General features: G+C 45.5%; 1 protein-coding gene across 6 annotated transcripts in view; it reads left to right on the top strand.

The window, feature by feature from the left end:
• The window catches only part of SENP1 (SUMO specific peptidase 1), a 36,866-nt gene extending 23,921 nt beyond the window's left edge, over window positions 1-12,945 (top strand). For 3 of the 6 annotated variants that reach the window (XM_074980052.1, XM_074980051.1, XM_074980053.1), the window contains 3 exons: window positions 8,451-8,535; window positions 10,001-10,096; window positions 10,817-12,945. In XM_074980052.1, the coding sequence (XP_074836153.1) occupies window positions 8,451-8,535; window positions 10,001-10,096; window positions 10,817-10,879 (244 nt within the window). In that variant the 3' untranslated portion in view covers window positions 10,880-12,945. The other 3 variants (XR_012642795.1, XR_012642796.1, XM_074980054.1) reach the window with 3 other exon arrangements.
• Window positions 12,946-20,174: the final 7,229 nt, after the last annotated feature.

Raw genomic sequence — 20,174 nt, 5'->3', positions numbered from 1 at the left:
TGACATCTGTGTACTGAAGACTTTGTAGCCCACTCTGTCTGATATTTTCTCTAAGAACCACCTGTGTTGAACATAAGGGCAATGCAATAGAAAATTGGTGCACTATATAAGATGTCCTTCAGGATATACAAATAATTGCACAGTGCTGTTTTCTATGTCCAGTGAACAGAACCACTGGAGCACTTAGGTCTTTGCGTGTCAAGGTTCCTAGATGTATCGCTAGTAGTCAGCATGGACACTGTCATCTTCATGTGTTGCCCAAGGATCGTCAGCCAGTGACGTAACAGGAGTTTCCATAAAATACTCAGCCTTAAAGCCTCCTGTTGATCCATAAATTACAGACACTTGAGTGCTGCATCTCTTCCCAGATTTCCAGGCCATCTTTGGTCTCAGTGGTCTTAGAGTGCAGGGCAGATACATGTGAATACCTCCTCAGTGGTTCAACAAAGGTACCTGCTGTCTGCTTTTAGCTCCCCAGCCATTGCCTTTTTAGGGTTCAGGCCTGCATCTTTCTCCTTTCTGACCAGGGTATTCCCAGGCTGCACTGCTCTGCTGCATTTACTCTGCAATTCCCAGCAAAGACTTGTTGCCCCAGGACACCTGCTTGCTTCTCTTCGGAGATGGATAGTAGTGTAATAGCTACAGATCTAAGTTAGCATGCAGTTTCTAGGCAAGTCTGCTTCAGTCTGAAGGTAAAAAGCGTTTCAGAGAAAGTCTATTAAAACACGATAGAAGAACTTTTATGCATGCAAGTAGGTTTACCAGAGTTCATCCCTGCCCTCACATAGGCCCTGTCAGGTGCAGTCTTTTAATACCCTTCCTTAGGGGCTTCCTTGTGGTTACAACTTCATTAGAGCCTCTGCTCCAAAAAAGGACACTCGCAACATATTCAGTTTCTTTTTGTACATTTCAGGGATCTTTGAGGTGGAGTTTCCCGCAGCAGTTGTCTGCAAAATGTCTCTTTCCCCGGCATATCTTCAAAAGGCTGACTTTGTAGGGGGAGTATTTGCAGTCTCCTCATCTCAGAACATTTCCTGCAGAAGTCCACGTCTCGCACATGTTTCCAGAAAGTCTTCTAGGCTTCCTCATACCTTCCAGAGATTAACACAATCTTGTCTTGCTGCTACAAAGGATCTGTAAAAATCTCACAATAGTACATAAACAGATGCATTTATAACACAATGACCTCCAGAAACATTAATTCAGTAAGGCTTAATTTAATTCAATAAACTTAATTGCCATTAAGCTTGTTCCAGATGTTACAGGATATCAGTCCATCATAATTTCCTCTAAAAGAGAGACTGATTTTTCAGATGAGAGATGGCACCCATTGATCTCTCCAGGAATGAAACCAGTGTTTGCTTTCTGGATTTTGCAAGTGCCCATGTCCTTACCTTGGCCTATCCATTGCAGATAGATTGGTGACCTGGGTACTCCACTGCAGGCTGACACTTCCCTCCACTTTTCCTTCCACCACCCCAAAAAACACAAAACATTTTACTCTCCCAAGAGGCGCATTAAGAACCGCAGTGGCCTACCTGGGTGGTTTGTGTCGTGTTGAGCACAAGAGCTATTTATAAAAGTCTGTGCATATTGTTTGTGTCCCAGATGAAGCTCAAGCCAGGAACATGCCTTAGATACTGTTCTCAACCTGAATTAGGACTAAGACAGTGCTGACTCCCTCTGAAAATCAGGTCCTGCCTTCATGCCTTGGAGTGTGACTTTAGGATATTTGGGGAGCTTTCAGTGTGAACGTGTGTGCCCCAAAAGTCTGCAGAGTTGTAAGGAGCTGTTTTTTGCACTATTGTGAAATCAAGAGAAGAAATGAGGGGCTGTTTGGTTAGAGTAGAGCTACAAATGCAGCAGCGTACAAAATGGGTAAAACTTCCCAAGGTGCCAGAGTTCTATTTTCAGAAGTCATTTAGGCGCAGAGGACCCCTCGCCTCACTGAAAACTTAATGGGTTTTATTTTCAACAGTCACTTCAGTACTCAGGCTCCTGTGTCACTTGAAGTGTATCTTATTCTAGATTAAATTGATCTGGTAGCTAAATTTCTCTTTAGAGTCAGAGCACACTCAAGTGATGCGCTCTGGTATTGCAGGGAATGTGTTTTGTAATTTTCTGACATCCTTTTTGGTTTTTCTTTGCAGTGAGCCGTATTTAGAATTGGAATAGTCTGCGGTAATATACACTGATATAAATAAAATATGGACATAAGAGATGCTGTGGTATAAGTGCCTAAATAAGTCACTGCCAATATAATATTGATTATATTTGGCACCTTTTGCACCTTAAGATTTTCAAGTGCTTTCTGAGTTCCATATACCAGAATCACTTTGCCCACTGCAAAAATATCTCTGTGGCTTTTCATACATTTCTAAGCAACTGAGCTGAAACATTCGTAGATTACAAGGCCAGAAAAAACCATTGTGATCTTCTGTTCTGACTTCCTAGGTAGCATAGGCCACAAAATTTCCCCCAAATAATTCCTAGAGCAGAGCAGGTAGGATAACATCTAATCTTGATTTAAAAATGGTCATTGATGACTCTCTACCCTGGCCTTGTTAATTGTTCCAGTAATTATTCCCACTGTTAAATATGCCCCCTTTATTTGCAGTTTGAATGAGACAAACCTGTGAGAGGAAGAATTATGAGGAAAATATAAAACCTCTAAAAATGGGCTTAGAATGCAGTGATCTCAAACTTAGCTGCTGTGGCAATTGTGAGAAGTCACTAACACCTGGCAAAGAACTCTACAAGTTCTGCCTTTTCGCTAGTACAGGCTGAACCTCTAGTCCGGCATCCTTGGAACTTGACCATAGCCAAACCAGAGAATTTTCTTGCCCATGGGAGGTCAGTATTGTCAAGCAGCATTACCGACAGTTCCTTAGCTTACTGGACTCTTTGAAGGCATTTCGGGGTGAATTAGAGCTAAATAACAGCATGAGACGCTGAAAGCCAGGACTGGTGGCTGTAAACAAACTTTATAGGACTGCAGGAATCTTGGCCATGCCCATGGTAAGTGGACGGCTAGCAAAACTAAAATCATGCCAGACCACAGATGTTGCCAGACCAGTGTGCCGGACTAGAGAGGTTCAACTTGTAGTGCTTTTAGGATTTGAGCTGAGGACCCAGCTGTTTAGATCGCCATCGTAACTCTTAAGATGCAGCATAGCAGCCCTGGATTTTGGTTTACTGGCTGGTGGGATAGTTGGGTTTGGAGATAGACCCCAGATTTGAGTCTTTTGGCTAACAGCACAGTTGAAATTGACAGACGTAACCTGCGGTTACAGTTTGTTCTTGTCCGTGCCATAATTACTTTTCCCTTTGTTTCCTTTTAGGAGGCTTTTATTGGTTGAATGCACTGGGAGGATCACACCGGGAAGAGGGGACGGAGGTCCTATTCATGGTTAGTGACCCTTTCATGCTTTCAATCTTTAGAGCTTCCTGAAGGTGGTGAGTTTTTAAATGATTTTTAGTCCCATTTTACTGATGGGGATGATTTTCAGGCATACAGAGATTCAGGGATTTGCTGAAGGTCACACAGTGCCAGGAATGAATTCCCTGATTTCCCCCAGCCTTTTGTAGCTGGATGAAGGTCATGGCCATTTTGTGCTATGCCACTGTTTGAGGGCCTGATGTATGTGAATGTCTTGGTAGCTGTGCATTAGACCTTGCAAGGGAAGCAGGACTTTACATTGTCAGAATTTGGACAGAAGATCTTCTGAGAATGTGATGCTAGTTATTCACTTTTTTTTAAATTGTACTCCTCTTCATAATTCCACCACCTGGCAGCAAAGTGCCCTGATGTGCTTTCCTGGGAGATTCTGTGTTTCAAGTCAGGGTTTTGTACCTACTACCAGTGATGATGGTATAATTTGATGTCACTCAAGTGTGTTAATAAGCCACCTCCTGAGCTATGTGAGTTACATTGACTTAGGTGCCAGTATGGACATTGCTGTGTTAGCGGGAGAGTTTTCCCATGGCAACACAGCTACTGCTCCCTTGTAGAGGTGGTTTTATTATGCCAACAGGAGAGCTGTCTGTACTGGTGTGGCTCTGTTGCTGTAGAGCTTCTCGTGTAGTCTAGTTCCCAGATGCAAAACTCAGGTCCTAACCTCTGCTTTTGCAAGAATATGGGAAAATTGTCCTCCTTCTGCCAAGGGGGAAGACTGACCCCCTGCTGCCATGGACTTCTTTACAGGGTGGCCTTGTGCTGGGCTTCAGACATCCTACCATCACACCTCATGTCTTGCCATGTGTCATCCACCCTGGCGCGGCTAAGTCTGCAGTGTATCATGCTCCTATAGGCCACAAAATCTGTCCAAACTGACAGCCAAACCCATTCTCCTTAGCTGGGATGTTCACACTGGTGCTACTGACTTTCATGCGCCATCCTTTCAAATCGATGGTGTTTAATCGTAGAATATTAGAACTTGAAGGGACCTTTAGAGGTCATCAAGTCCATTCACCTGCATTGATGGCAGGACTAAGTGCCATCTAGACCATCCCTGACAGATGTTTGTCAATCCTGCTCTTAAAAATGTCCAATGATGGAGATTCCTGCAACCTCCCCAGGCAATTTATTGCAGTGCTTAATCTGCCTTTCCCTTCTTTGCTTTCTGAGCAAAACCACCACAGCAAGAAGAATCCCTGAAACTTCTGCTCTGAGAAAAGCAATCAAGTAGCACTTTAAAGACTAGCAAAATAGTTTATTAGGTGAGCTTTCGTGGGACAGACCCACGAAAGCTCACCTAATAAACTATTTTGCTAGTCTTTAAAGTGCCACTTGACTGCTTTTTGTTTTGAGTGTGTATAGACTAGCACAGCTTCCTCTCTCTTACTATTCTGCTTTGAGAATATGCAAGCCCTATTGCTACCTTCCCAAAGGGAACAAGTTTTCCACAGAGTTCAGAGTCCTTTGTAACCAAGAATTAAGTCTGCATTCCCTCCCTCTCAGGAAACCGGTTGGTCTGTCCAAGATAGCCGAAGAGAAAAGCCTGGCACATGTGAGGTGGCAAAAGAGCTGTCAAAATTTCCTTTAGGAGAACCACATAGTGGACAGGAAGAGATTGTTATTCATCACTGTTCAGCCTGATGCCTGGGCTTGTGTGGGGTTTGGGAGTCCTCTCAACACAGCTTCAGATAAACTCATTCCAGAATGGATCAGAGCTCTGCCAACATATCCCAGCATCCTGAGCAGGTAGTGCCTTAGCTACTTTCAGAGGAAACCTGCCTGCAAGACTGTCACCTGGTCATCTGTCCACACTTGCAAGAGCCTTCAATAGAAAGGTTCTCCCAGCAACAGCCCCAAAATACCAATTTTTAGGGAATTTTGCATTCTTTGAATGTTCTTCTCCCTCCCTCCCCCCTTTCAATAATATGAGTCAGGCTCTAGTTGCTTGGGGCTGGGGACAAGGTCAAGGTCCAGAACTGAAAACCTGATTTTTTTCATTTCTACGTGTCACCTCGTTCCTACTTCGTCCCACCAAGATTAGTTCTTTAGACAATTTTTGTGATGGCTTCTTTGGAGTCCCTGCATATAGTCTGAATAAGGGGTCAGGGGCTATAATTAATCTACTACTAATACGTTTAGGGTTTTGATGCAGTGATGGAAGCACACATGCCCTCCTGGGGCGGGGAGAGTGTTTGGAAATGTAGCCATCAAGCAGGTCTGAGTTGTTGCTAGTATGTACTGGTAGAGAGGCACACCCCTGAATCTCTGAGGCAGAGGTCGTTTCCAGAAAGGAAATAATCGGGTAACAGATTTTCACTTGTCCCATGCTTGCCCTGGTCCAATCTACAGCCACTGCCTTGTTCCCAGTTAATTGCTCAGGAATTAGGGCCAGCTTGTGAATGAATTCACAAGCCTACTCCTTGGCAACCCTAGGCTGTGTTGCATCTGAGCTTGCTGTCTTGAAAGGATTCCTTTCCTTTTTTTCCCCTTATATTTTATATCCACCAGATAGAATCCTTCAGGGAATTTCTGCGCAGTCAGATTGGCCAAGACCTGAGGAGTGGGGACTAGAGGGGAACTTGTTCTTCCCAAAGCATGGGACATGCTTACATAAGAGCCTCTGGGCATATCTCACTAATCAGTCCTTCCCAAAGGAGAGGCCTTGGCCATCAGTACCACCTCTATCTCTCCCAGTCTCTGAGTGTGGCACACAGCTTAGTCCCCTGAGGACTGAAATGTTGTGGTCTGACTAAAGACTTTGACTTAATGGGGCAGTATTTGGGTGGAGGGATAACTCAGTGGTTACAGCATTGGCCTTGTAAACCCAGGGTTGTGAGTTTGGTCATTTGAAGTGGCCTTTCAAGGGCCTGGGGCAGGTTAGATTTAAAAAAAAGACGGGCGGGGGGTGTCAGGGATGGTGCTAGGTTCTGCTATAGGGTGCAGGGGACTGCACTCTGTGACCTTTCAAGGTCCCTTCCACTTCTGTAAGACATGGTGGTTTGTGGGATGGTCTGTTTTGTCCTTAAACTCTGAAAATATTATTTCTCATGTTATAGACCAACTTTTATAAAGCTAGTTTATAGTTTGGCCTCTCTAGCCTCCTTATGCTGGAGTCGTCCTTAGTACTGCAGCTACTTCATTACTAGTATTCGTTTTTCCCAGAAGAATTTGTAAAAGCTGTGTCCGACGTTCTCTCTAATCGTCTGCGTCCATAAGCAGATTTTTTTCTCTGGGTGCAGAATAATTTTATGTGCACCAAGACGTGTAAATGTGCACCACCAAGGGAAACAAAAATGTAGCTAGGGGCTCTCTGATAGTGAGCTGGGCGGCATCTGAATCTCTCCTGAGTGGCTGCACAAGCTCCCATCTTACAGGGAGCAGTGGCCCAGTCTGTTCCCTTTTGGCCAGCAGTAGCTTGTTTTGCTGCCCTCACTCAGTCGTTGCATTGGCTAGTCTAGCAGGTATATTTTTGTTGGATTCTCTCCTGTTTTTCTGATACAGGCTTTGGTTACTATTTGTTCTTCTGCAGTCTCTTGATTTGCTTTTATGGTCTGCACCTTAACTTTAGTGTTTTCAGATTTCACGTTTTCCCAGTTGTTGGACTGAGTGTGATTTGCTCACTTGATTTAATTCCCAAAAGATGGTTCCTGGAAATCTAATACCCTTACATCATTGTATCACACGATCTCAGCTCCTCCAGCATTACAATGTTGCATTTATATAACTTATGCCTACTATGGGTGCATTGGAGAGGGTCCATCGGAGGGCAACCAAAATGATTAGAGATGTGGCACACATGACTTAGGAGGAGAGGCTGAGGGATTTGGCCTTATTTAGCTTGAAGAAGAGAAGAGTGAGGGGCAGTTTGATAGCAGCCTTCAACTTCCTGGAGGTGGGCTCTAAAGAGGATGGAGAGAGGCTGTTTTCAGTAGTGACAGATGATAGAACGAGGAGCAATGGTCTCAAATTAGTGGGGGAGGTCTGGGTTGAATATTAGGAAAAACCTTCACCAGGAGGGTGGTGAAGCACTGGAATGCGTTTCCTAGAGAGGTGGTGGAATTACCACCCCCCAGAGGCTGTTGAGTCCCAGCTTGCCAAAGTCCTTGCTGGGATGATTTAGTTGGGTTGATCCTGCTCTGGGCAGGATTTGATGACCTCTTGAGGTATCTTCCAGCACTAGGATTCTGAGATACTGGTTCTAAGCTTTTCTGTGAGACACACAATCTTAATTAGTCCCTGCATCTTGGTAAGATAAATATCAAATGTATCAATGGCAGATTGAAACCCTTGGTCAAGAGCAGTGTTTCCCTAATCTTTTCCATCCATGTGGGGAATAAATTTTTGTGTGCATTAAAGCACGTGTGAATGTGCATCACGAGCAGAGACTGAAACCCTAGCTGTGCACTCTGTTAAACAGAGATGGTAGTGTTACAGCCATGTTAGCAAGTTACATATTGTCCTTCAAAGTTTAGCTTCCAGGCTACTATTTAACATTGTCATGCCTGCTGTTGATGCTGCAACAAGTTGCAGTTGTCCACATTCACCAAGGACAGCAAATTAAAGTGGAAGAAGATGAGGCCAACAATAGGAGACAGTACACTCCTGGAACTCTAGGTAGACCAGAGAACTGAATTCAGTGTCCAGACCTGAAGCTTAATTTGCAGGAGCCTTTCCAGCCAAACCAGGTGCCACCCCTGTATCAATCAGAAGCTTTCTGCCAACATTTTTTGTGGCTTCGACACTTCTTGGGCATTTTTAGATGAGTTTCAGAGCTGTGCTCAGTCCTCCTTTGGCTTGCAAGGGAACTTTAAAATCCTATGTTCAGAAAGCAAGAACTGTCAAAAGGTGAGAGGGAAAATGTTAAGTTTCCTAAGCCCAGTTTTCAGAATGAATTGGAAATAGAAGCTTTAGATAAACTGTGAATTAGGCATTTCTGATTTTTGTTTTATTTTTTTCTTTTCTAAGCACATTCTCTGTCCCCTGTTTCTTGCAGGCAGTATTTGAAACAGGAAAGCCTTGACAAAAAACGGAAAGAATTTGATGGAAATGGCTGGAGGTTGCTCAGCAAAAAGAGTCAGGTATGTTGGTCCCATGCTGGAAGAGCCCATATAAAGGAACTGAGAACTGCACAAACTCCATCGTGGCCTTATTGTTCCCCATTGTTAATTGCACAGTCACCTGCCAATCATGCATGGGAAAGCAGCTTTTCTGCCAGATGTGTGAGCAGCAGCCCCAAGGGAATTTGCTCTCAACTTTCATAGGTCTTATGTACAAACTGAAACTTTGGAATGGGATCTAGCAATGAGCTGGGTTCCATTCCTGGCTCCTGCCTTTTTATGTCATCTAAAGCCGTGGTTTTCAACCAGTGTGCCACTGGTGTGCCATGCGAACGGTCCAAGAGTGCCATGAAATTTCCTTTGCAGAGCCTCCACGGTGTGGGGAGAGGGGGAAATTGACAACCTGCGCCAGCTAGGGCTCAAATAGCAAGGCTTCTTGAGTCCCAGCCGGCCCAGGATTGGTCAGTTTACCACTGCAGTGGCTGTTAGAGCCACTACAAGGGGAAATTTCAGGCGCGTGCTTGTGCAGGAGGCAGCTGAAATGCTACTTCCTGGCCTGGAAGGGGAGGTGGGGAGCCCCCCTACCCCCATGGCAAGGAGGGAGGGAGCGAAGGAGCCTGTTGAAGCTGGGACACGGTTTAAATGCTGTCTCCCAGTTCCAACAAGCTCGCGGGGAGGGGAGTCTCCTCTTCGGAGCCGTCTCCTCCTTCCTTCTGCCACATCCTTCCCTCCCCAGCTCTCCATCGTGAGTAACTACAGACATTTGCAGTGGATACTCAGTTACTCCTCATCTCTAGCACGGCACATGTTCACTTGCTCCCCCTTTTTTTTGACCTGTCGAAGATGGTGTTTTCTGCGGTGGATTTGAAACATTAATGCATTTGATCCTTCTTTCGTTTGCTGGATGCACGATTGTATTGCAAACCTTTCTAGTCAGACTGTAACCATAGTGAATGCAATAAATGGGACATGAGTAATCCAGTCACCTGAAAAGTGTGCGCTGCGGAATTTTGTCTCCTTGAAGTGTGCCATGTTAGTGAGAAGGTTGGGAACCACTGGTCTAAAGCAAATCTTTCTCTGCCGCCATTCCCTATCTGTAAAATGGGCTTAATGCTCCCCACTTCTCTGCTGGGCTGTTGCAAACACAAGCTCATGAATGACTGAGGTGCTCAGACCCCAGGGTGCTTAGATTGGTATCTTACCTGGCCTCTGATACATCACACATCTCCTCATTTCAGTTGCTGTCCGGAGTGGGTCACTCCTCACTGTTTCATCCTCATTTGGCCAGGCTACTGTTGACACATCTGTTTCAAAGTCTCGTTATGCCCCAGCTCCCTAGATCTCAAGAACGTGGAGTGACTCTGAGGTTTCTCATCCCCTTCATTGCTCAGGGTTGTTTCCTGTCTCTGGAGCATTTGCCAAACTTCATGTGAGGTTTTGGTCTTCTCTAAGTATAGAGGATCAGGCCTTGTTTTTGTTGTTAAAGGAAATCCCTCAGCAGATGAATGGCAGTGACTGTGGAATGTTTGCTTGCAAATATGCCGACTGCATTACCAAAGACAGACCGATCAATTTCACTCAGGTAAGCCAGGCATGGACACGTCGGTGTTTGCTGTGGGACTAAGGCAGGCTAACTACCGTTGCAGATTTGGCTCACGCAGAAAGGTGGTAGGAAGGTCAATATTGATGTTGCAAAGTGGCAATAGATGTCTTTATTTTCCCGATCATCTTTGTTGCTCCTTCTTCAGCTGTCTGTGTCTTTTAATAATTTTCTACACTTAGCACTACCAATCTTTAGGTCCCTCAGTACTCCAGGGTACATAAGGCAGGACGGCACGTTTGTACAACTTCAGCTTTTGTTCCCCTTCATCAGTGTCTATTTCTAGCAGGTCCTCCTCCTCCTCCTATTTGTTTTGAGCTGTGGTATTCCCTTTACTTTGGGGTAAAATTCACTCTTGTGCTGAGAGCAAGGTCTGTGCATCGCTTAAGTCCACAATGTAGGACTGACTGGCATTCTAATGGTACGGGTGATTTACATTGGCCATAGAAACTAATGCCACCAAAGGGGCATAACAGTTATGATTTCTGCTCTCACACAGTGAAAAAAATTGAATTGTTCACAATAGCCAGAAGGAATTAATTGCTCAAATCCTACTGAATTTCAGTTCAGGCACTGTGGTACATGTCATGGGAACAGGCACAGCCATAATTAATACACATTCTGTGGTGACAAGGTATAGAAACAATCTGTTAGGAACAGGGCCAGTAATGTTTGTTTCTCTCTCTCTCACCCTTCCCTCAGCAACACATGCCCTATTTCCGCAAGCGAATGGCCTGGGAGATCCTCCATCGCAAGCTGTTATGATGACTCTGTGCCTAAAGCTGGATCTTAGAGTTCTGTCAGAAGTGTCCATGCTCATCCCATCTCCACTCAAACAGACCTGGGATTTGTGTGGATTTTCAGTCAAAGAAATCTTAAATGACTCAATAGAAGGTTTTTTTTAAATGAACTCCACTCATGGGCCAGTGCAGGATGGACACTGTAAGAAGCACACTCACCTTTTCTCCTGTTTTTGTGTTTTGCAACCTGTTTTTACAAACCCGTGGGCAGCTTTGAACATTCAGGGAATTGATTTCCTGCTTCGAGAATCTCTCGCTGTCAGTTTCACAGAGCTGATTGCTCTGCACATAAAGGTGTCTAGATTTCAGGGAAGGACAAAGCCTTTAGGTGGGTCTCAGCATTCCCCCTGTGAGCAGAACTTAGCTCACAAACTTCATGCTGGCTGGGTGGGATTTTACGGAATGGGAATATTTGGGGTGGGATGATTGGTCAGGGCTGCCCTTAGAGGAAGCCCTGTTGGATACCAGCATATACGAAGCAGCTGCTCTGTTGCTTGCCAGCAGATGGGTGTGCTAGCAGGTGGTATAAACTGGACAAAAGAACACAAGCCCTTTGTCTTGATGGTCAGGAATAGTGATTCTAACAAGGACTCGTCCGTTCTTTGTATCTGTCCCGTTAGCGACTCCCATGTGAACTTTGCGCTTTCAAAACCAGCATTTTCTTTTCCTAACAGCAAGTTCACCCTACTGTCCCTTGACAGCAGAGCTCCTGAAGTCAGTGCCTACCTGTCGTGCCCAGGGTGCCTGAGACAGAATAGGATGTGGCTGCTCTTGTAAGCTGACGAGAGACTGCAAGCATGTGAGAGTTTGTGAGCAAATTTTCGAGCCCTCTGGAGTTAGACCATCCAGGGATTCAGTTGAGTCAGGTGCCATTTGTGCAGTGTCATTTTTCTGATCAAGGAAAATAAGAAATCTCCTCCCACTTTTTTTAGCATAAATAGTTATTTATGGAATTCAGGTACAAATACAACATGTAGGTTAGTATGAACCTGTTGAGGATGATTGTTTCTTGTATTTTACAAGCATTTCCCAGAGCAGCAAAGAACAAACAAATATCTACCTTATTCTGCAGCTGTTTTCCTGCTTCCTTGAATTTAAAGTCCTACCAACAGACAGTGGGTTTGCTTCTCACCAGTCACCTTCATTCATGGGCATGTAATTTATAGCTGAGCAGGCTGGGCAGGAAACCCCCCTACCTGAATTCTCCCCTCACTGCTGGGGAACATTTTGCCCTGGTGTAAATGATGGGCGTGACACAGTGGTGTTGGATTGAGGTTAAAAAGTGCTTCCAGAGGCATCATTTTTAGGTACTTTCAGGCTGAGATTTTCCAAGGACCCTAAGGGAGTTAGGTACCAAAATCCCATTGATGTTCAGTGGAGAATTAAAAATAAAATTTTAGATGTATTTTAGCCTGTTGAAAGTCAGTGGGATTTAAATAGGTGTTTCTGTAAACTTTCCCTGGATGTCTGACTCCTTTGTCATTTGAAAATCCCAGCCTTTGCTTTTACTGATGCATTCAGCTGTCTAATTTATTTTGAAGCCTGGTGTTTTGTTGTTTGGGGTCAGGGATCTGACTGACTACAATATCCCAAACCACCGAGCCTAGCTTCTCTCTGCAATGTATGTACCTTTCTAAGTATCAAAAGAATTCAATGTGCTTTTGTATTTTTGTCTCTGAATGGGGAATATTTTATACATTTTTTCTGTATCTGTATAAGCAACAGTTTTGTATAAAATCCCCCTTCCCCCAACTAGATTGTGTTCTTCATAGACTGGTTTGTAACTTTTTTTGTGTGTGTGTTTTATACCAAGCTCATTTAGTACTTTTTTCTATCTTTTACTGCAAGTAAAGATCTGAAAACAAACTGTATTTTTTGTAATATTTCATTGTTAAATAAAACTGGCTGTAAAACTTTGTCCCTAATAACCAAGGGACTCCCAACATTTTTCTCTAACAAATTGTTCATATGTATGGATGGTAAATGGACTTAATACATTTTTTTATTTGAAATAAATACCACTTTCAATAAGCTTGAGTGTTGGTTTTAGATTCTTCCCACAGACATTTCTTTACTTGGGGTCCTAAGAGGAAAAACTTTTCACGATGAAAGAGGCTTTGGAGGATTCCCCTGCTTCCTGCTTAGCTTCCTTATCTCTCATTTTCAGACACTTTAAATAATTGTCTCTGGGTCATCTGGTTTTTATGAACAATATGTGGACTTGTTCCCATCTGTGGCTCATCCCCATTATTATGATATCATGTAAACACTTCCATTTTTCCTATGGCACACTACCTGTAGGGGTTGTACTTTTAAGATGCCATGGTCCTGATTCTCCTGATTCATTCCTGCATTAAAACCATCGTATCCAGGGACCGTGAAGGTTCCTGCATTGTGTGCCTCTTTCCTTCCCAGCATAACTGAGAGCAGCCACAAGGAGAGCGTCAGGTGCTGCCCAGCTGATTAGCAGAGCTCTGGCAGTATGTTGTTCTATTTGTGGTGCACATCTGCACATGCCTTTGTGCACATAAAATTTATTCTGCCCACGGATGGAAAAAAATTAGAGACTGCTGCATCCCACCATTTTTCTGTTTTACCTATTTAGGCTGTAAACTCCTTGGGGCAGGATTGTTTGTTTTGTGGCACGATGGAGACCCTGGTCCAGATAGGGCCTGAATGTCTATTAATCATGGATAGATTTGGCTTCCTTAAAACCTGCTTCCGAAAGAGCCTTTCCCAGTGTGCTGCTAACCAAACAAATAAGAGTCTCTACTATTTTCATTGCCTTGTTGGCTCCTAACAACCAATAGCAAACTGATGTGTTAAAGGCTTCTTGTGTTGGTTGCACGCTTGCAAAGATTTGATTGTACCTGAAAGAAGCGCCATCCAGATACCAGCAGGCAGGCCAGAAACGTACATGCAGCTTTTAATGGAATAAATCATGTCGTCCTGCCGGCCCATCCCCGTCTGGGCTTTTTCAGGTCATGTTGACTCTTGCTGCTTCCTGCCTCCTTCGTTCTAGACATGAGTGAGATTTTACCCGATGTTTCCAACAGGCCGGGTATTTGCATCTTGTATGGTCTGTGCAAACACATGCTTGCAAGCACCGTCTGTCAGCAGCCCTTGAGCTGCCTCCCACCTGAAGGCACAATGCTCCATTCACCTCTTGCCACTGCTGCAGCTTGAAATATTTTATATTATGTACCTTCCATAGTTCAGGTATTTTGAATTTAGGCACATTCAAGGGGCACTAACAAGGTGATTTGTACATCAGGAATACCCAATCTAGAGAAGAACATGGTCTGTTCCAGTTAATAGCCTTTGTTTTTCTTCAGCTCAACCTACAGCAGTTTGTAATCTTAAGCTCCTTGGTTCTAGCTCCAGTGTCTATCAGCGAAGAAGGGGCTTATTCAAAATATGAATGGCTGTGCAACTCGGCTACTCAGGACGAGAGTCCTATGTCAAACGTTGGCCATTGCTGGGTCACTGTAGAGCTGAACAAGTAACAAATCTTCCTGTTCAGTGGCAGGGCCAAAAGAGTCTGTTTTAGAGAATTTGTCTATTTGATCAAGAATTCTTCCTAAACAGTAAAAGCTAATAGAATCCTAGTGCTGGAAAAGACCTCAGGAGGTCATCGAGTCCAGCACCCTGCCCAAACCAGGATCAACCCTAACTAAATCATCCCAGCCTGGAATTTAAATGCCAACATTAAGGGTTCAAATATGACATGCCACAGGTGATCAAGTTTCCCCATCAGTCACAAAACAAACTTACCAATTGTGCTTGTAAAAGGACCACAGTTATTTTTTAATTTGCCATCTGGGGCTTGAATTTGAGCTTCCCATGTTCCAATCACAAAGGGCAGAAATGCTTTTAGTTTCATAAGCAAGCTGATGTTCTGGTGTCATCACATGACTCCAGGAGCTGGGGCTTTAAGGAAACATGGAGCATCATATGATTAAAATGGTGAGAGATGGAAGTGCTGCAACATTTTTCTGCCTAGTTTAAAAAAAAATCAAAAGGATGAGCTTGAAAAATGACAAAATAAGGATCTGCAATTGGCCGGTTGCTAGTTAGAGCTGCATTCCTGGAGGAATTTGTTTGTATAGCTGTTTGTATCTTGGGCAAAAGACAACCATCTTTTTATGGAATATGCATATGAATTGAAAGTAAATAATGTGGCAAGGGCCTATCTTTCCACGGGTGGCATTTGCACTGGCAGCCTTCCCTCTTTGCCAGGGATTTGAGCGTACAGTTGGTTCCTGGGGTGGGAGCCCAGCCACTCAGGCTGGGACTCCCTCCCCTGCTGTCTCTAACTCTGCAAATGTTGGTACTCCACATGTCACTCGCTCTTGGTCTGTTGCTTCTTTCCCCACCCTACCCTCTCCCCCCACTGAGAGGCTTTAAAAGAACTCCAGCAGGCCCAAAGTGGAATCCGCTGGCCACAATCTGCCTGAGCCAGCTCCTTGCCAGCTGTGCCTACTTGTCCTGCAGTCCTTTGCCTTTATTTTTCAGGCCTCTTATCCTTTTTTGATTGCCCTTGCACTACTCTCTAGCAGCCCTCTGGTCTGACCTCATCACAGGAGTTGGCCTGAGAGTAGGTCTACACGGCAAAGTTATTTTGGAATAACGGCTACTATTCTGAAATAACTCTGTGAGCGTCAACGCAACAGAGTCACTATTCTGACATAACCTTGAGGGGATCTCCACAATGCAACTACTGTTCTGAAGTAAATTTGAGTGCCTACACAATGCAACTGCTATTCTGAAATAACCTTACAAGCATCTACACAAAGGCTATGTCTACACTAGCCAAAAACTTCGAAATGGCCATGCAAATGGCCATTTCAAAGTTTACTAATGAAGCTCTGAAATACATATTCAGCGCCTCATTAGCACGCGGGCAGCCATGGCACTTCGAAATTGATGCGGCTCGTCCAGACGGGGCTCCTTTTCGAAAGGACCCCACCTACTTTGAAGTCCCCTTATTCCCATCTGCTCATAGGAATAAGGGGACTTTGAAGTAGGTGGGGTCCTTTCGAAAAGGAGCCCTGTCTGGACAAGCCGCACGGCAGCGAGCCGCGTCAATTTCGAAGTGCCGTGGCCACCCGCATGCTAATGAGGCGCTGAATATGTATTTCAGCGCTTCATTAGTAAACTTCAAAATGGCCATTTACATGGCCATTTCGAAGTTTGGGGCTAGTGTAGACATGGCCAAAATGTTTCAGATGGGGGTTGAACTCAGCATTTCATTTGACCTGAAAGAACTGGCCATCAATAAGTTTAGGCATGAAGGTTTCTAACCATCAGAGGAATGAAATTCTAGGACAGCCTTCCAAGAGGAGCAGTAGGGTCAAAACACCCAACTGTATTCGAGACTGAGCTTGAAAAGTTTATGGAGGGGCAGGTCTGATGAGTGCCTACCTTGGCATGTAGCTAATCAGTAAGTGCTGGCAGTAAGCATCTCCACGGGCCCATGATGGAATACTAGATGGAGAGGGCTCTGAGTGGCCACAGTGAATTCCTTCCCAGCTCTCTGCCGGGTGGGTCTTGCCCTTATGCTCAGGGTTTAACTGATCACCCTATTTGGGCAAGGAAGGAATTTCCTCCAGATTAGATTGGCAGAAACCCAAGGGGTTTTCACGTTTCTCTGCACCATGGGGCATGGGCCCCTCACGGGTGTGAATGGTGGATTCCATGTAAGTCTTGACGCCATGATTTGACTACTTGAGTGACTCAGCCAGAAGGTAGAAGTCTACTACAGGTGTGGGTTGGTGAAGTTCTGTGGCCTGAGATGTTTGGAAGGGCAAATTAAATGATCATGATAGTCACTGCTGACCTTAGTTACATATCTCAATGAACTCAGAGGCTATATCAATGTACTTATCGACCTCTCTATCTATCCTCATACTATCTATCTTTCGCTCTATCTAATCAACTAGCACAAGGTCCCTGGCATCACCACCACCACTGTAATTGTACAGAAGTGCCTGGAGGCCACCAATGAAAAGTCAAAGGCGCATTTTGCTTTGTGCACACATTTGGCTGTAGACACACACAGAGAAAGCCAATGCGTGGCCCAAAGAACTTGCAACCAAAGTCGTACAACGGTGCAGAAGAGGAACAGGATAAGTGAGACCAGCACCAGTTTTATCTGGTCTGCAGGGCTAAGCTCGGTTAGGGGGAAGGGTGGAACTCACTGTCCCAGGGATAACCACTAGCCAAGTGACAGGTGCCTATCAAGGGACAGGGGTGGCTCAGTGGTTTGAGCACTGGCCTGCTAAACCCTGCATTGGGAGCTCAATCCTTGAGGGGCCATTTAGGGATCTGGGGCAAATAAAAAAAAAATCTATCAGGGATGGTGCTTGGTCTTGGCTGGATTCAATGACCTCCTAAGGTCCCTTCCAGTTCTGTGAGATGTGTTATGAAGAGGGAAAGCCACTCTGGAAAAGCAGCCTCCTGAATCAGAAGGAATGCCAAGTGTAATGCACTCACTAGGCTGCTCTACCCAGCAGATCCTGGCTAGATGGAAAAGGTATGCGGCATGAAGCTGAAGCCCCACTGTGTACTTGGTACCATGGCCATAAGCCACACAATAGTGAGCAGCAGAGTCTCAGCTGACCTCTAGAGAAAGTGGAGGAGGGAGCCTAGCACATGAGATCAAGACCCTGGGCTGCCACAGATTCCCTGCGTAAGTTACTTAACCTTTGTGTACCTCAGTTTCCTAGCTGTTCAATGGGGCAATAGCCTTGCTTCAGGGTGGTCTCTGAGACTGGGAGGTGCTTGGCTAGTAAGACAGCAGGGGCCAAACCATCTTACAGATCTCTCTGTTAGATAGACAGGGCTGGCCCTCTGCTCACATCCACCAGCAATCACACCAGCACAGGCAATGAGATAAATAAAGGTGAAAAAGGCCCTTGCTTCAAGCTACAAACCTTCATAAACAGATGTCTGAGGGATATTCTTTGCACCAGGTGGCAAGACTTGGTCACAAATGAGGAGCTTTGGAACAGAGCAGGCCAAGAACCTCTTGATGATCAAATCAAGAGAAGAAAGTGGGGCTGGTTGGCCCTGCTCTCAGGAAACCATCATCCAGCAGAGTCTGTCAAGCTGTCACATGGAACCTGCAAGGAAAATGAGAAGAGGAAGACCTCGGACAACATGGCAAAGATCTACTGAGATTGAAGGACAACCACTGGGTTACGCCTGGAGTCAGCTAGAAGTTTTGTCCCGAGACAGTGAAGTGGAGGAGACCTGTAGATGACCTGCGCTCCGCTCAGAGTACAAGGGTTGAAGTCAAGTGAGTCACAGCAGATTGTTGAGCTGTGCAGAAGCAGAAGCAGGTTGCTGAGCTGTACCTCAGGGAGCAGGCCACACCAAAAGGACTTCATCTGCACTAGGTTAGCCGTGCTGTGGGGCAAACGTTTTCCACTAACATTCCGCTCCTTAAAAACGGCCTTTATCTCTCGCAGATACGAGAGCCACCCGGGAAAATTTTCCTGCCTTTTTTTCGCAGGTTGCCACCGAAAAGAAAAAACTTTTCAGCTGGGCCGCTTCGAAAAAGCCACATTTTGGTTTTCATTCCTCCTCCCTACAATGAAAGGACATTGTCAGTGCTTTTTTTCAATCCAGCAATCTGAACATTTCCACAAGTCCCCCACCCCATCCCCACCCCCACCCCCAGCCCTTCCCAATTTCAGCTGCTTAGCAAATTTTTGACAGAAACGACTTACCCGAGTGTGACCTGCTTTTCAAAAAGGGTGGGTTTGTTGTGGGGAAGGGGTGTTGAACTGAAGTAGAATGGATACAGTTTTGGAAAACTCCCTTCCCCAGAGGAGTCTAGAGGACCCAGAGGGTCTCTCTCTGCCTGACAGCTGTATTTTTGCTGAAATGTCTTCTCAGAGCAATGCCTTTCAAGCTGGCACCACCAGTTTCCAGAACAGGTTCCAGCTTCGCTACCTGTCTCCTGGACTAGCCAAAGGGAGGCAATATTTACCTTGACCAGGTACAGTCAATTACAGGGGCAGCTGGCTGCCAAGGCTAGGCTTGGGTCTCGTTCCCGGCAAGCCCATGAACACGGCACCTTTATAAATTGCTTCGAAGCCTGTGCCCAGTGGCGGATATTGGGTTGGAGGAGGGCGGCCAACTTCTGGCTCCCTTCGCAAGTCGCTGAGTAAATACAACACCTCCAGCTCTCGGTGGAGAATTAGGACAGGCACAAACCTTTAGTCTCCCCTCCAGGTGTCTCCTTCTGGTCCCCTTCGCTCCTGTTCATGCTCCCTCAGCCCAAATTCCTGCCCCATTGCCCTGTATTTCCTTATCCTGGACACTTCACTATAGAGCCCGACCCAGATTTTCATGGCTCTGAAGTCCAGCCTTTAGTCAGTCAAACTCAGAGACTGGATAGGCCTGAGTGAACAACAGGCCTGACACCTGGGGTAGGGGAGGACATGCCAATTGTCTTGGGGCCCAGCAATACAAAAAGGCCCGGGGGCTCCCAGCTGCTACCGCTGCTACTGCAACAGTGGTGATGGCTGGAGCCCTGGGCCCTTTAAAGCCCTGCTGGAGCCCCAGTTGGTACATTCTGGGTGATACTAAGGGCTGGCAGTGGGGGGCATGGCGGGACAGGTAGCACCAAGGGCTGCCCACCCTAGCTCCACCCCTTCCTCCCAACTCTCCGCCCCTTCCAGAAGCATGGCGCCAGCCCCCTCCCCCCTTGCTCAGGGGCCTGACAAGTCTGTTGGCACAGCTGGTGAACATTTGTGTAACACCACTCCCCATATCTTATCCTGAGGGTGCCACAGAAGTGTACAGGGGTTGGACGTAGACTGACAGAAGCATCAGACTGGCAGGGATCTTGAGAGGTCATCAAGTACATTCAAGGCAGGACTAAGCAATAAAAAGACCATCCCTGGCAGATATTTGCCTAATTTGTTTGTGAAAAAAAAATCTTCAGTGACAGAGATTCCACAATCTTCTAAGCAATTTGTTTTTGTGCTTAGCTACCCTGACAGGAAGTTTTCCCTAATGTCCAACCTTGCTGTTAATTTAATTCCCAGTGTCCTCTTGTTGCTTCCTGTCCCATCCTCAGAGGTTCAGGAAAACCATTTTTCACCCTCCTCCTTGTATCTTTTAGGTATGTGAAAGTTGTTACCATATCCCCTCTCGCTCTTCTCTTTCCCAGACTACGCAAACCCAGGTTTTCTAATCGTCTCTCACAGGTCATGGTTTTTAGGCCTTTGATCATTTTTGTTGCTCTT

The sequence above is a fragment of the Carettochelys insculpta genome, chromosome 29 (genome assembly GCF_033958435.1).
Source record: "Carettochelys insculpta isolate YL-2023 chromosome 29, ASM3395843v1, whole genome shotgun sequence".
In the NCBI taxonomy this organism is placed as follows: domain Eukaryota; kingdom Metazoa; phylum Chordata; order Testudines; family Carettochelyidae; genus Carettochelys; species Carettochelys insculpta.
This window is presented reverse-complemented; position numbering and strand designations above follow the sequence as displayed.